At 40.2% G+C, this 17,204-nt stretch overlaps 2 protein-coding genes across 2 annotated transcripts; one reads left to right on the top strand and one right to left on the bottom strand.

The window, feature by feature from the left end:
- Positions 1–1,617: 1,617 nt before the first annotated feature.
- Positions 1,618–7,393, top strand: myl9b (myosin, light chain 9b, regulatory). The gene is made up of 4 exons (XM_040029044.1): positions 1,618–1,749; positions 4,924–5,127; positions 6,254–6,415; positions 6,513–7,393. The coding sequence occupies exons 2-4, from the start codon at positions 4,944–4,946 to the stop codon at positions 6,686–6,688; spliced, it is 522 nt and encodes a 173-aa protein (XP_039884978.1). The 5' UTR covers positions 1,618–1,749; positions 4,924–4,943; the 3' UTR covers positions 6,689–7,393.
- A 1,113-nt stretch (positions 7,394–8,506) lies between these two features.
- On the bottom strand, positions 8,507–15,374 carry LOC120731782 (homeobox protein SIX5-like). The gene is made up of 4 exons (XM_040029017.1): positions 14,544–15,374; positions 12,820–13,058; positions 10,653–12,116; positions 8,507–10,190 (listed from the first exon to the last, which is right to left on the bottom strand). Exons 1-4 carry the CDS (start codon positions 14,560–14,562, stop codon positions 10,161–10,163), a joined length of 1,752 nt encoding a protein of 583 aa, XP_039884951.1. The 5' UTR covers positions 14,563–15,374; the 3' UTR covers positions 8,507–10,160.
- Between the last annotated feature and the right edge of the window lie 1,830 nt (positions 15,375–17,204).

Raw genomic sequence — 17,204 nt, 5'->3', positions numbered from 1 at the left:
TGTCAAAGCCTTGGAAACTGTACAAATTTTGACCCGAATCCATTATGAAATGTTACGTTTATATAGTTAGTGATAATAAATCATCTGAGCAGTTGCAGGAAAAGGTCTAAAGCTATGTAGCCTAAATACTTCTCTTAAGGTTCACATAACTGCTACTTTCCTGAAGTTAAGGACCTGAAAAGTACAGGATTGAAAAGATTATGCCGGTAATATGTTTATATATATATAGATAGATAGATATACATATTTTTAAGCATATGCTGGGGATAGTTTCCAACCCTCTACCGATAAGCAGCTAAGAAAAAGGACAGATGACTGTTTCAAAAGTTATATTTTAAGATAAACTACAATTAATTAATTCACTTTAATGTTTGTTATTGACATCTTCATAAATGTACAATGTGAATCAACACAATTCATACGTGGCTTTTTAACATTTCAGAGATCATGACTAGACTGGTCCAGCAGAGGACATCGATGGACCTGCACTGAGATTCATTAAACTGCCTCACTCTGCCTGAAATCATTCATATCTTCAAGCTTTACGATGATCAGTCTGTAATTTTTATCCTAAATACAGAAATTAATACCTTATATACACAGATTAAAAATGAAAAGATTACAAAAACAAATGAAAGTAGATTACGTGATGTTGATAAATTCCCCAAAGTAGATAATACATGTAAATGCAGAATATTGTTATTTTAGTAACACTTGGTAGCACTACCCTACTAAGCCCCTTTTTGTATTATATTCCCCATTCTATTGTATTTTATTTTGATTATTACTTTAATTTACTTTGGTTTTCTGAGCCCTTTAATTTTGTGTAATTTATAGATTATTGAACTATTTTGTTTGAGCTGTTTTGTAATTTATGGAGCTATTCTACTTCATTTTAAGTTTGGTTGTGCTTAATATTTTGTCTGCTGTTACTTTTATATTAGCCAACCTGATTGTATCACAGAACTTTATTTTCATTGCAACAACACTGAAAGGACAAACAATCCTTTAAAACTTTGAAATGTTAAACCCACATTAATCGAAAAAGCATAAAAATATAATGCATTATGTAACACCAAACAAGAAACAATAAGATGTTACACACAGACAAAATATATTTCTCTGACAACAACCTGATAGAAACCGACAAAAAGTGAGGAAAAGGGGTTGTCAGACTAGTCTTCATAGCAAGCATTGTTCATGGACAGGATGGGTAGGCGACCACAAAACAGACGTTGCCTTAATGACATCATTCAAGGTGTTTCTTTTGCAGTCAGGCCTCTGTGGTGACCAGCCACACTGCCTATTTAAGGAAACCCACGGTCTTGCGAAAGAAACGCTCCTTTCCCAAACGGCTCTGCAACTGCTCACAACTCTCTTTCCTCGTGCTTCCACCGCTCCACCATGCAGAGCCTCTAAATGTTTAGGCCCTTTTCTCTAAATAAGGCAGCCTTATCGTAGTTCCTGTCATTTCTCCCTTTTCCCCCAAACATCCCGAGCAGCGTCTGTGGCAGTAGCAAGCTGTTGCCTGTGCATTCTTTTGCCTTGTATGGAGAAATGGCCTGGCCTGGGATGTCTTTGTGCAGGACAGGCCAGTCTCTCCATTGGCTCGGATAGAAAGGGGAGGGACCCACTGGGAGTCTGAGTCTTTGAGCAAACTTTTCAGTGCCTGCTTCTCTTCCCACTGCTGTTTCGGGGCCAGACAAAAGGAGTTTGAAGTACTCCCAAACATTTCTACTTGAAGGAAAGGTGAGAATAAAAGCTGTTTTTAAGCCTGGATTGAACAAATAGACAATACATAGCTTTAGAGCTGTTGTTTGGTGGGCCACAAGTGAATTTGATGTGTAGATTTTTGGGTACAATGCTCATCTGTCAGTGGCGAGGGTGAAAGTGAGGATACAGTTACAGGGAGCTGCTGAAATGGGAAACAAGGAAGGAGCAGTAGGGAATTTTCATCCCTCGATAAAGGCAGGGAGAAACTTGAAGATGTTATTTATCTCAGAGTTTGAATTTGTGCATAAACTGTATGGATGTGTGCTTACTTCCATGTCATCACCACGGCACATTAAACAGGGGAATTTCTGAATGCAGCTGACCCGTTTAGAGCCGTGTCATTCACACTGTCTTACACACAGACACACACTCCTCTGATGATGTCTTTTTATAGGCGATGAGATTTCTCTTCACTCTGTTTGCTTTTGGAATTCCTGACCGTTGGCCTCTTGGTCTGCGCTTCAGTAATATTGACCTGATGTAAGGCTGTGGGATGACAGCCTGAATGTTTGATGATAGCAGAGTGTGAGCGTGGGTGTCTGTCCTCGTTGGCCAGAGGGACAGAGAAGCTTTGTCACTCCTCGGTGGATAAAAGGGTCCATGGAGGAGCCGAGGCAGCCGGAGAACAAATACAATTGTTAGCACAAGCTGTGCTGAGGTACGTCAGCCAAACGCTTACGTTGCTGTCAAAAATAGTTGTTTTTTCAGCTTCTTTATGAATCATTGTTGATTCACTCTGTGGAGAATGCGGGAGTTTTTAGCTGTTGCTACAGCACCAGATACAGAGGGACTTGAAACCAGGTTCTGTCTTATTGCAGCTTAAAAATGTGAGCTATGACATAATCTCACTCTCACAGAGTCTGTCAGAAGTTTACATGGATCTCATTTCAAAGCGATATCGATGTAGAGATACATACCAGTGAGCCTCTCTCATTACACAGCAAGAATTCTATCAGTGAGGCCAAACAAGACTTCACAATACAGATAACAAATTTCCACTACATACCTCACATTGGACTGTTTACGCTTGAGCCACTTCATTTGAGACCTAAGCAAAGTGTCTGCATAATCCAAGCGTTTTGTGTTGTGTGAGGACTTTACCATCTAGGCAGGAGGGAGACGCTGTAATCAGGTGGAGGAATTCCTCTGTTCCTGAAACCATCAAGTAGAGCTATACACTGTTTTGTTTCCAGCTTCCTCAACGACTGAGAGATGGAGAATGGGAAGGCTTTGGGCCAATTGCACACCTTCCAGATTTCTTCATTTTTCTGGCACACAATGGGACTGAACCAGCCAAACAGTAGCCAAATGAAAGGAAGGATTAATCCAACATGTGTCTGTGATGAAAGAGGGAATGAGAGTGTGTGTGTCTCTGCTTCACTTGGCACACAGTTGTATAAACACCCTTCCTGTACCATTTTTAGCAGGAACCCAAGCATGCAGATCCATATCTGGATTTTTATGTCTTTATGTAAATGTTAGCCATTTGGAAAATTGGGGCAGAGCCTAGGTCGGATATCCTGATTTGCATTGGCAATAAAAATTCAAATTCTATCACAGTGCATTCATCTGTATAGAAATCAACAGAAGAAGAACCTTTTTTATATTTAGTTTTAAAAAGATAAAGGACCAGTTAGATATGCAAACCTGTCTTTACATGCTTTTCGGTGAAGCCTTTTATGAATCATGCTGGCAAAATGCACAAGAGACGCAGAAATTTAAGACTAGCCCAGCCCTTTAAATACGATGACACTGTTACCGAGACATTACCTTTTGTGAAAATGGAGCAGTGAAGAATGCACGTAGCCATTAAAGCATGCAATTAAATAAAGGGATTATAGTTCATTTTGTCTCAAAAACAAAAAAACCAAACAAACACTGAATTGTGTTCACTTTTTCTGCACAGAGTTCTTAAGTACACACATTTAAACCAGTTTGGCCAACTTATCGACAGATTCATGTCAGGAGAAACTAAAAAAGCTTTTCAGATTATCTGAGCAGTTAAACAAAACTTGCTGTCTGTTGTGGAAATACGCACAGCCTACTGTATTTTTTTTTTTTTTTTTTTTTTTTTTTTTGATGACTGAGAGCCGATATAGAGAACCAGCACATGCTCAAAGAACAAACAGTGTGTCTGTGCGTTGCTAATTGACCGTTACTGTACTGGTTTTCTATTTTCGTAATCATTGTTAGGTAGCATTTCTTGACACAAGATGTATTAGTCAGTGTTTGGGAAGTTTATTCTAGTATGATGTCTAGAACAGAAGAGTTGAAAATAAACAGAAATGCTCCCTTGCTGTTGTTCTAATCACTCTAATAGAATCACATGACGCTGATGAAGAAAAGACGCGATGCTACATTCTGTCTGTTTTCTCAGGCTGCACAAGTTGCAATGAGCTGTCACTGACTCACTGTTGTATTTCACATCCTGTGATGAAACGTGTCTAATCTTATGGGAGCAGTCTCTTCCAGGGTGACAATGGTCTGATCTATAAGGCACAAGTCACCAAAAGGTTTGATGGATATAAAAATTATGTAAATTATAGGCACATTATTGTGGAGTTTGACACCATTATCCACATCATCATTAAACCATATAAGTGAATTGGCATTATGTACATTAGGTGGTGTGTGTGGGGGTTGGTTTGTCATTTCTTTTCCTTTCTTTTTTTTTTTCAGCTTGCCCCCATGCTGGTAAATTTCTTTCTCTCACTTCCCCTAGAGAGGGAATCACAGTCTCGCTAAATGTCAGGTGCTGAGATGAGTGTGAAAATGCCATGTCTTCACAGTACAAGCAGCAGCTAACTCAATCTCCTTCCAGAATTAAACCTGCCACTCGTGTCAGGGTCTGCAGGGATTTTCCATTTGTCTGCGCATGTGAGTGTGTTTGATTGTGTTGGAGCCAACGTGCAGTAGGATGCGGAGAATAGAGGGACAGGCAGGTTTGTGCAGGAAAAGAGTAGATAAATGTGGTTGAGTCCCAAAGAAGTACGACATCTTGAGCTGGGTAACTAAGGTGATGTTACTACCGCGTGTCATTAATTCACAATTCATTCGCTGTAAGAAAAAAAAAAAAAAAGACTGCTCTCTCTTTGTATAATGTCTTTGGGGGTTACAACGCTTTTATCTAATTTACGAATATGTGCACAGGTCCAGATCCAGACGCCACCATGTCGAGCAAACGTGCCAAGGGAAAGACCACCAAGAAGCGCCCGCAGAGAGCCACCTCCAATGTCTTTGCTATGTTTGATCAGTCTCAGATTCAGGAGTTTAAAGAGGCGTTCAACATGATCGACCAGAACAGAGATGGTTTCATCGACAAGGAAGATCTGCATGACATGTTGGCCTCTCTGGGTAAACAGTGTTACATTTATAGACGTGACAAAATATATACTACTAAACAGGTCACATTTTACTTGTAAGAGGAACTTCCCTTAGGAGTTGAGGGCATTGTTTTTTCCACATTATAAAACTGGAGGATTAGCAAAACTGCAGTTCTGGTGATTGCCAGAGATGATGATGATGATGATGATGGTGATGATGTTGTCAGGGTTATTTCTGTTTTCTAAGTTTAGGCAGGGAGCTAGTGAAATGTGCCTTTTTAATTAAAAAAAATAAATATGTTAAATAATACCAAAATGAAGTGTAACATAGTAACTGTAACAGAGATCAAATACTTAAAACTGGTTCTAAATGCATTAGTTCTTTTTTTTTTTTTTTTTTTTTTTTTTTTCTATCTTTTTATTAGTTTTTCTGTCTTCACAAATAGTACATAATTACATAACATAATAAAGTGTATAATTCAGAACCATAAATAAATAAAAACAAACAAAAAACAAACAGACTGATAACTAAGGACAGAACACCAGCTCCTAAATGCATTAGTTCTGACACAGTTTTGGTTACTGCAGTGTGATCGAGTCCAGTGCTTCATCAAAAGAAATCAAATAGTAGCTGCACACTTTGCACTGCAAATGAGATGCATCAGTCCATACTCTGTTAAGTTTAATAAGAAGTGCAAGTATGACAAGGTTGCCAACTGTACTATATTAAAGACACTTTTGCGATTTTAGTCAATATACTTGTTAAATAGGATTTGCAACAGAAAGGAGATTCACATGGCTGAAAGTTGAATCAAGTAGTATACAGAAAACATTGATTTTTTTTTTTAGAGGGGTGTTGAGGTAGAAGTCATTACCACTTAAAACTGTACATAAGAGTACGAAAGAATACTTGAAATATTTATTAAAACAGGATTACCAAAAGCAGGAAAATGTGCAATTAAAATGGATCTTGGGTTGAGTATGTAAGGACCACAACAAGAATAGCAAAGACCTGTGATTCCAGGTAAACTAACTATATGTGACACTTAAATGTTCATCCACACTTGCTGGTTTGGGCCGATTATTTCTTATTATCAGACAACAAGATGTTAATTCCTAGATGAGCGATGGATGCATATGACGATATTCTTCCTCAGGTAAGAACCCTTCTGATGAATATCTGGAGGGGATGATGAGCGAAGCACCAGGGCCCATTAACTTCACCATGTTCCTTACCATGTTTGGAGAGAGGCTCAATGGAACAGACCCCGAGGATGTCATCCGCAATGCCTTTGCCTGCTTTGATGAGGAAGGATCTGGTGGGTCAATACGCATCTTGTACACACACGCACAAATCCCGTTTCACTCTGCCAGGGCTCGGCTCATTAACTCCCCTCTCAATTCTCCACGTCCAAGGTGTGATCCACGAGGACCATTTGAGAGAGCTGCTGACCACCATGGGTGACCGCTTCACAGATGAAGAAGTGGACGAGCTATTTCGGGAGGCTCCCATCGACAAGAAGGGCAACTTCAACTATGCAGAGTTCACCCGCATCCTCAAACATGGCGCCAAAGACAAGGATGACGAGTAGAGGGAGAAAATGACTGCCTCTGGCCTCCCCCCTGCACACATGCTGCACCACAAATCCATCTGTAGCTCCTGTCTTTGTCAATCTTGCAGATTTGAAAGGAATTCATGTAGGACTGAAGTATATCTTTTATAAAATGGCAGAAATAAATTATTGTACATTTAAATACCTACATGTTTAACAAGGGTGGCATGTCTGAAGTAATTTGAGATCCACTTTTTTGTTTTTTACATTTAAACATCATTCCAGATTGATGTTGCGCCTGTCTTCATCCACATTGACTGCAGTTTTTCTGGCCTTTGTAGACAACATGGTTGGATTTTGGAGATGCATTAAGCAGATCTGTGTATTTGTGTGCAGAGGCCATTTGACGTACTTCATACAATACCAGCCATGTTTACCTCTTCCTGCCAGTTAGCTACCACACCTGCGCAACTTGTCTCCTTTTCTAATATATATCCTTGTATGATAAACTGATTAAAGAAAAAAAACCCAAAACTGACCTTTCATCATTTTTATTCGGTTTAGACAATCAAATGTGGTGCAAATATTTCCTGTAGTTGAAATGGTCACTGGGAATGGCAGTCAAAAGTGAGATCCTTCTCCTGTCAGCTGGTTGTGTGTATTTGTTAAAGGATCGGGTATGTCTGTGTTGTTGAAGGAATTGAGTCTCGAAATTTCTCAGGCAAATAAAGTGAGTGGAGAGTGTGTTTGGCGTATTTTTAAAATATTGCACCATGCCTGCCTTCAAACATTTCTAGCATTTCATGACAGTGCTTTTTTTCCTACAAAGCTGCAGTACAGTATTCTGTGCTTTACATAACTGCCAGATACTTAAATTGAGCTGGAATGCAACCAATAAATATTTACTTACAGCTACTTCACGTTGCGGCATTAACTAAATAAGTACATATTCACTAACACACATTTACTGACATGAATGCTTTTTGTGTTGTTTGTGTTTAAGGAGAATGGATACACTGCACCAATTTTTAATAAATTTGATTAAAATGTAACACCTTTTTTCTCTGCTTGTTGGGCTGAACCTTTGAGGTAGGATAGAAAGAAACATTGGATTCGTTTTGAGAAACATGACATCCCAGCTATGTTTACATGACTTACATATGAACAGAAACAAATATGCATGAGCTGTTGTATGTTGCAACCCCCCCCCTTTCTAGTTGCTTAAATAAATTTTTAAATCTCATATCGTAGACCAGAAGAAATCTAGGTGTCGGGTTGCTATTATAACATCTGGACAGTAAAATAAAGATTTTCCTCAACAGCAAATCAATTTGTCCCATTAAATTGGTCCAATTGTAATAAAACTTCTTGCCTCTGTATTTAAAGACACAAAAGTGCCACCATAAACCCTACAGAATCATTTTTTTTTAAACTCATTTAGATTAATAAAAACATATCTGGGAGTACATGTGCACACACACACACACACACACACACACACACACACACACACTTTGTAGTAGATGGGCTAAAATAAACATACAATTTGAAAGCTGTTTCAAATAGATAATTTGCTAAAAAAAAAACAAACAAAAAAACAAAACCTTCCTGTTTTTGTTTTTTTTTTTTTAAAAAACAAAACAAAAAAAAACCCAAACATCTCACAATGATAGACAGATTGCAAGTTAGAAACTTCGATATTTAAACCTTTAAAAGCAGCTTCAAAGGTTTTTAAATTTCTGAATTTTAGCCAAGATGTTTGAAGAAATCAAGGTCAACCCCACTACTGCACAGAAGGAACTCACAAGTGATCAATTTGCTTTCAGAAGCAAAACAAAGACAAATAAAACATTTAACAGTTTTGAAATTTTATTTCCTTGAAAGGCTCATACAAAAAAAAAAAAAAAAAAAAAAAAAAAAAAAAAAAGACAAGACATATTTTAAATTTAAGGCATATATTGCACAGACTGTTTAAGTCTTTAATATAAAATGAGACATCAGTTGTAGGTTTAAGGCACAACAGTCAGCCATACTACCAGCAGTCAGTTGTGAGTCACATGAAATTGAATGATCACGTTTTGAATGCATGTAGCTGTACAGAGGCCACACAGTTATAAAGCTTAAGTCAAAACATCAAAAAAAAAAAAAAAAAAAAAAAAAGCACATCATAGGAAACTTAATATAAAGCACTGCCATTAAACAAAAACAAAAAAGCCTTAGTCATCCATCCAGTATTACAACCATTAAGGTGTACTCACAGTGACATGATTTAGCATCAATGGAAAAAAGATTGCGTTTAATACTTAATATCCTTGACATGACCCAAGTCTGACATGACTTTTGTAAATTGAGGTATAAATGCACATCAGACAACAGAATACCTGAACAAAATAAAGCCTTAAAAAGAAAAATCAAAATCCTGAAATACAACTGGCAGTGAGGAAACAAAAAAAACAAAAAAAAACAACAAAAAAACAAAACAAAACAACAACAGTAAAATAAAAATGTACGACCATTTTTCCATGTTCATGTCTGTCAAGAGCAAGACAGGAAAGAAAAAAAAAAAAAAAGAAAGTATTTTCTAGGAATGATTGTGATGGTCGATGCTTGGCAGTATGACAACATTTACAACCCACACATTTATTTAAACAAAAACGCAGAATAAACCTAACCGTTTGAGCTAAACACAGCTCGGTAACACTGGTAAACATGATAGTATTGTAGATTAAGTTTTGCTACAGCATTATTCTCATACAAATGTAACTTTCCCACAAACACTGCTACTGTTAAAAGTTGAGATGGCATTTAGCCACAAATTGTGGTTCATCCTATTACAGTTTCATGGAAACTAAAACTTTATGATTAGAAAGTCTATAGAAACCATTTGTAAATAAAAGTGGAAATCACAGATGAGGAAATACTAGAACATTAAATATACAAAAAGTCAGCTACTGAGTGTGGTACATTTGCTTTGCAGAGAACCTATGTGCACAGAGAAATATCTGCTGAATAAAATGGGAACATAGAAACCATAAATATTATAAACCATAAAAGCACCATTTCTCTCACTAAACTGAATGAGTCGTGGAGTTGTGAGGGCTTCATGTTAACAGATGATTGCCTAGAAGAAAAACATGTTTTTGGCTAAATCACTATAATACTGATTTTAATTAAAACTACAGATATAACTGTAGAAATAGCAAAGCATATACTTCGCAGAAAGTTGATACAAGTCACTCCCCTTTTAACTAAAACAACAGGAATACATTATGAAAGGGTCCAAGCTTGCTGCTGTAAAAATCAGTTTCTCTCATCCCAAAAAAATGAATAACAATAATAAAAAATAAACACATTGCACTAAACTAAGAAGGTGGTGATGTGAATATTAAAACAAAACCATGCCCTCATTTTTATCCTAGAGGGGAGTGGATGTTTCGCAGTCAGTGTCTTTTGTACATTCAATAAAATCCAGTACTGCTACTAAAGAGGCCAACTTTGCTGGTGGTGCCAATTACACCAAAAAGTGGGCGATCAATACATCCCGGTAAAAATGGTAAGAGGTTAAAAAACAAACAAAAAACAAACATAAAATAATTTTTTTTGCATTTACGCTACAGGAATGTTCATTATGAAAGTGATTTTAAAAAACAAACAAACAAAAAACACAAAAACAAAAACCCACTTCTGTTGTCAAACAGCATAATAAACACAGTCTCTTTCCCATCTCTTTTTCTATTTTATAAGTACCATTATGTTGGTTACTTTACTTCATCCCAGTTTGCACATCTGATTATCTAATTCCCCGCTGCACATTCTACAGGCTCAGGTTTAATAATCATATCAAAACGTACTGGTGATGAATAAAAAAAAAAAAAAATAATAATAATAATAATACATTCTCCAATATAGTGTTGTCCATACTAAAATTAGTGTTTGGTCTACACAACTATATATATATATATATTTTTTTTTAAAAGAGCTCCTAGTTGACAGTTTCACTCACCGGGTGCAGTGGGCCCCACACGGCACTAATGGGGGTTTTCCCCAGGGAGCGGCTTTGCCTGGTGACCATGCTCCAAACACGGGGCACAGAAGCTGAATTCCTCTGTGAACTACTGCTAATACTGCTACTTGTGCTGGTACTGCTCGGGGACGTGGGCTGCTGGGAGGCGGTGTGCTGGGAACTGAGGCCAAGAGGAGGTGTGATGGATGCGGACTGGGGTGAAACTGAGGAAGCGGCTGAAACCTGGGCAGAGGCAGATGCTGGGCCTGTAACTGGGGCTTCAGAAGACATGACAGCTGAAGATGGCAGTGGGCATGCTACTGCAACTGGAGTTGAGGGGGACCTGGGACATGGCAGCTGAAGCGGTATTCCTCTGGTGGGTGGAACAACAGCTACATTTGTGGATAACTCCTGATTTGCAGAGACGGAAGATACATTTGTGACTGGCAGAAGGACTGGGGATGGCACTGAGCCCGGCACACTTGCAGGACATGTAGTGGACAACGGAGTTGCAACTGAGCTCAAGGCTAAAGCTGGTGAGGCTGGAGCAGCTACTGGTTTGTGAGGATCTTGCTGTTTTAAGACTAAGGCAGGTACTGGCATCATGGTTGGCAGATGGGCTGTAAGAAGTTGAGGCTGATCCTGCTCTATGTGGCAAACGATGACTTTATTCATAAGAAGAGGTGATATCCCTGGAGCTGAGAAAAAGACTGGAGCTGGGACTGGAAGAGATGCTTCTGTGCTCGCAGGCACCGAATCCTTTCCCGAAGGCACATCTGACGCTGGAACGGTCATAGCTGTCTCCATTAGATGCTGCACCCTGGAAGGGTCCAAGACTTGTTGGTTGTCTTCTGGAGGAGGTGTGAGGCCTATCTCTCGGTTACAAGTGCTGCTCTGTGACTCTGCTTGTTCAGTCTCTGTGGGTTTATTCTGGCTCTTCAGCTTCATTTCGTTTTCGAGCTCTATAGCTTTCTGCGCAGCTACATCTGCGAGGAGGCGCAAAGCACTAAAGTCCGGGGGAGCGCACTGATCTGGAGGAGTTGGTGGAGGTGTGTTGAAGAGGCCATTGGTGGTGCTAGCTGCTGTATTTCTGCTGGCAAGACTTGCCAAATAAGGCCCCTGTTCTTTCACTTTCATCAGCAGACTTTGTGCATCCAGCTTCATCAGTGCCTGGACTGACACTTCCTTACCAGGGTAACCTGCTCCTGTCAGAATAGCTGTTGCTGTGCTTCCGAGAACACCGAGGTCAAAAACAGGGGCAGGATGAATGACAGATGGGCGCTCCGGTAATGGGTTGGGAGAGGAGTGGCTTTCTGTCAAGGAGACGCCTCCTCCGCTGGAGGAGTGCCCCTCATTTCTACCTACAACCTTGCGAGAGATGGTGAACTTGGTGGGATCTTTGCCATCCTTGCGAAGCAGGTCAGGGAGCAGGCGGCGACGTGCGTTGATGAACCAGTTACAGATCTGGGAAAATAAATACAAAAAAAAAAAAAAAAAAAAAAAAAAAAAAAGGTAGATTTCAGGTATGAGAAGAACCAATATTTTCTGCTTACCAGCCTAAGAGAAGTGTCAGACAACTGACACAAACAGCAACGTTTCTTCACCTAAACCTGTACCCAAGCACCACTCCCTCTAGTGGTACAGCCTCTCACATGACAAGACAAGGCGTGAGAGCCCCCATACAGCTGGCAGCAATGAAGGTTTGAGCTCAAATATGCTGAGCCACAGAGAAGCCAGCCAAAGGCATTCCAGTGAACTGACTACATAACAAGAAACTCTGCTGCAGCCTCATACTGATCTGCAAATGCCTTATCTAATGCAGCCTGTCTGTGCATGCCTACGTGTTGGGAGGGAAAGAGGAAACGTCTACCACTGATGCAACAAAGTAAAAAAAAAAAAGGAAGGCTGGGAAAAATGCTATTCTCTTTAGTACAATGCATACATTCCACTAACATTCAACTATTGTTTTGCTTTCACTTGTTCACAATCAGAAAGAGCAGTTAAAGCAGCAAAAGTGCTTTTAGATTTACATGCACAATCCATCAGACATCATCAGCCAAATACGCGTCACACTTGTTTGTACTAACAGACGTAGTGTCGTGTCTCTGATGCAAGTTTCTCTCGCGAGTGAAAAGAATAAATCAATAAATGAAAACCTGCTCCTTACCTGCAGCACCGTGAGGCTGGTTTGGCTCGACAGACTTTGTTTCTCCTGCTCTGAAGGGTAGGCGTTGAAGCGGTGCTCGTACAGCCAGCTCTTGAGAATCTGCACCGCCTCCTTGGGCAGGTTACCACGGCGACGGCGCTTCCCAGAGAGCCCCCTTCCTGACAGGTCGAGCGGGGAGCCATCATCGCTGTCCGCTGAGGTGTGCTCCTCACGCTCTGGGCAAGTATCCTCTGTGAGAGCTGAGAGAAAACAGGCAAGACGTCAGTCATTTTGACTTTTACACCCCTGGCTGACTTGGTTTGTAGGAGGTAGTCCTTATAAAGTATTCAGATTCTGATGTTACCCATCACTTATTCTGGCTCATGCATGGTGTGGTTCAGGAACAGTTCTTTAGACACCAGGTAAACAAACATTAAAGGAAGGTAACTGTTTGATCAAGCACATAAAAGTAACAGTACTTGTTTACTGCTATTTTTTTTTTTTAACTATTACATAGTAACAAACAGATTTACAAGAGCTTTGTGATATTGTGCTACACGTGCCTTGCAAAAAAAAGACTTCTGGTTGGCACTGGAGGGAATCTCCCCTCAAAATGGAGCATGCCTGATCCCAGGGGTGGGCAAGTGAATGCAGTAAATGTCCTTCTGTGGGGCTGGGTGAAACCTGACCCCCGGGGGTAGCGCCTGTCCTCACAAAGACATTGTGGCCATATCAACATCACAGTAGCTAGTGGCCCAGGAATCTATTGACAATGCAAAGCACCTCGAGCCGATTCAACAAAAAGGGCAGGAGGGAAATAAAACAGCTATTACTATTAATACAAACATTTCAGACAGCCCGACTCTATGAATAGGATAGATGTTTAAAAAAAACAAAAAAAACAAAAAAAAAAAAAAAAAAAAAAAAAAAACACAGCCTTAATGTGGTCAAATTGGGTCTGACAAAAAACAGGACTTCTCGCTTGACAGAGATTTGAGGCATTCCCTGCAGTGCCCCTAAGAGGCGTGACGTACGTGATACTACAACTCCACTGGCTCACGACACGGACCCTTTAAGATCTACAACAAAAAAAAACAAAAAAAACTCTCCAAACTATCTTTACTGACAGCAAGCAAATACAATTCAGTGCAGGGCTGGCTTAGCAAGGATTCATTCCGATAGGCCAGCTTGTCACATCAGCATCACGCTGATCAACTTGTGTTTACAAAATGTCCTCTCTACCTTTGTAGGCATCTGGAGCTCGGGGTCGCCTTGGAAAGCCTTGAAAAAGTAAAAAAGTTTAATACATGGTCACGGCCTCAGGCTGCTGAGACCGTAAAAAGAAAAAACTGATCGCCCATCTATGCACAACAGACCGCTTTGTTAGAGAAATTAGAATGCATTTCAAAATACAAAACAAAACCCCCACTACTTGCATAAAATAAAATATGACCAACCTGGGGGGAAAACGGGTAAATTAGCCATGTGGAAGGCACAAAAGGAGGAGAGCAGGGACGCACAGCCTCCCCGCATGTCGCTCCGCCAGATGGACACCATGCCTGCCTCCAGAGATAACTAGCTGGCTAGCTGTCCCTCCAAATTTCAACACAAACACACGCTGCATTTGCTCGCAACAAAAAACCCCGCATACCAGCCAGAGTCAACAGCGAAAAGCCACGCAGGGGCTCGTAGGCAGACACTCCGCTGGCGAGAAACGGACACGGCAAAAGACGAGTAGAGCTCACCTCTTTTGACTGCTTTCATTCTTTGTCGATAGCTGTATGGAAAACACGCAGCTGTCCAAGTTGCTCGTTGTTACAAAGCCTGCCCGGGAGCCAAACGATGGTTGACACAGCGACACTTTCTTCCAAGGCGCCGAAGGTGTTGGTGCTCTCGTCCCGACTCCAAAAAAACTGAAAGCCGTCGCCGCTAGAGTTGTGCCGCACGGAGGTGAGGAGAAAACAAAAGTCACATTTCCACCGCACTCTTCGCTTTCTTGCAAAGATAAATGTTGGCTGTCTTCTGTCGCTCCTTCCTTTTACCTGCAGCGGTTTGCTAATCTTGACAGTCCGTCCCACCCCTTTCACAGCTGTCGGCCAATCGCGTCGCGGCGTTTATTCCTAGGCGAACACGCGCCAATCGCGGCGCGTTTTCAGGCAGAAGACGGACTCTGTGTCACAGTGAGTGACGGGAGAACCATTTCATTCAAAATACAGCGCAGTCATTGAAACATTCTTATTATCTCGACGCGGTTAAAACCGGAGGGGAGCAACCAACAACCCAGTGGTTACATTGACACAAGCGGGATTTATATATAACAACGGTGTAATCCCTTCAGACCACTGTGGTCATTTTATTATCGTCTCCAGGGGATAGCTTATATCTCTGTTTGAGATATGTAAAACATAACACAAAAACATAAGCGTCTCAAGAGTTGACTGGTGAATTATTATTCATTTTGCTCGGTTTCTGTTCAAGCCCGAGAGGCTCGTTTGAGAAAAATGGGACTGTTTTGATTTCTCGACATCTGTGGAAGACTCAAACTCCTCCAGAAAATAAGCGGGAGTTTTGGTTTCTGTGAGATTGATAGCACAAACAAATCAACGTAAGATGACTGTAAATGAAGACTATAGATCATAGTATGTTTTCGGTGTTAAAAACGATTTTTACACTTATTTAAAACAAAAAAGCAAAGGAAATCACCTTTTTAAAAGAGCAAAACACTAAAATAAAGGCAGCCATGATGACGTTTTTGAGAAAGTACTGTGTGCATTTATTGAATTTTAGGTCTCTGCATTATACATTTGAACAACCTTGAAATAGTATAAATAGCTCTACAGCATTGTAAAAGATGGGGATTTTAGTCCGACTTTGTTCTTATTTACAGAAGACATTTTTAGAAGCACGGGGGAGAAATGCAAGATTATTAGTTTCGTCTTAATATCAAACAACCCTTTTACTCAGTATTGCGCATATACTTTAAATATTACCAGAGTATAGTGACAAGAATCTAAGTAAATCTCACTTTATAAGCACATCCACTCACTCACAACTTTGTCTCAGACAGCACAACCAGTTTTACTAAACCCACAGACCTTGAATTACACACAGCCTATAAGAGTAGTTTAAAGAACAGATTTAAAGTATGTGCTTGCTTCATAAAGTATTTCTTCTAGGATTTGTACAGACACTTTTTGCTACATCATATCTCTCATGTTTAAAAGAGTATTGCCCCTGCCCTTCACCCCCTTTTCCCAGTTATATTCCAAAGTCAGAGAAACAATGAAGGGATACGAAAGAGCTTATTGTCCTCCCCCTCTCTTCAGAGTACTGCGTGGGGTTAGTTTCACTAGATTCACACTGTCTGATGGAAACACATTTAAATGTGCAAACATGTATCAAACTTGGATTCTCAAAATGAAACTTTTACCCTTTCACAGAAAAAAATAGACTGCTCATCAAAGCTATGCTCTGATATGAAACTCATCATGCATTTAGTGTGATGCTAAATAAAAACCCATTCATTATCACCCATAAAAATCAATAGTTTAGAGCAGCAATCCCCCCCCCCCACCCCACCCCCCACAGTGCCACTGAGTGAATCACTGATAAACCTACCCAGGAAATCCAGCTAGGTGTGCCCCAGTGATTATTTGTGTGCTAAAGAACAGCTTTGTTTAAATGTATGAGATGAGCTTTCTTTTGTCTCTTTAAGTACCCCACTTACATCCCCTGGTTTCCTATACATGCACACACACAGACACACACACAGTCATCAGCAGGCTGGAAAAAGTCTCGACTCTCAGTTTGAAACAGATCACAGAACAACTTTCTCTGTGTTCCTGGCCTCCTCCCCTTAGTGCGCCGGAGATGCCACATTTGTGTTTTATCTGCATTCAAGTTCTACGGTTTTGTGCAAGCAAGCAATATGTGGGGGAAAAATATGAAGAAAAGAAAATGATACATGAAATTTAGTAACATATTACATAATTATTAGGTATTGTAAAACATGGCAGTGAGTGCATAGAGTGAAGACACTGTCATCTTGTCCTTGATACATATATATCCACTAGAAGCCGCCCTGCTTACACATAGAAGAGACATCTATGCTTATTTTAGGAGAAGATTTCGTCAGACGAGTTCTTCCAGACAGTCAGAAATTAAATCAAGCCAACCACCAAGTTTGAGTCACACTGTAGGCCTCAGATGTTAACGGCCCTATTCACCCCCAGTCAAAGGGGGTATACTGACAGCCATCACGGAGCCAACTATTGACACCTTTGTGCCATTTTTCTGGCTGAGAGACATCCCCAGCAGGCAAAAACAACAGCGAAAGAATGGTGAGCAATCAAGGGTAAGATGTGGTGCTTACTTGGTATTTCCAATTCAAATTATGTACTTCTGGT

Source organism: Simochromis diagramma, unplaced genomic scaffold (assembly GCF_900408965.1).
Source record: "Simochromis diagramma unplaced genomic scaffold, fSimDia1.1 OVJJ01000483.1, whole genome shotgun sequence".
NCBI classification, from domain to species: Eukaryota; Metazoa; Chordata; class Actinopteri; order Cichliformes; family Cichlidae; genus Simochromis; species Simochromis diagramma.
This window is presented reverse-complemented; position numbering and strand designations above follow the sequence as displayed.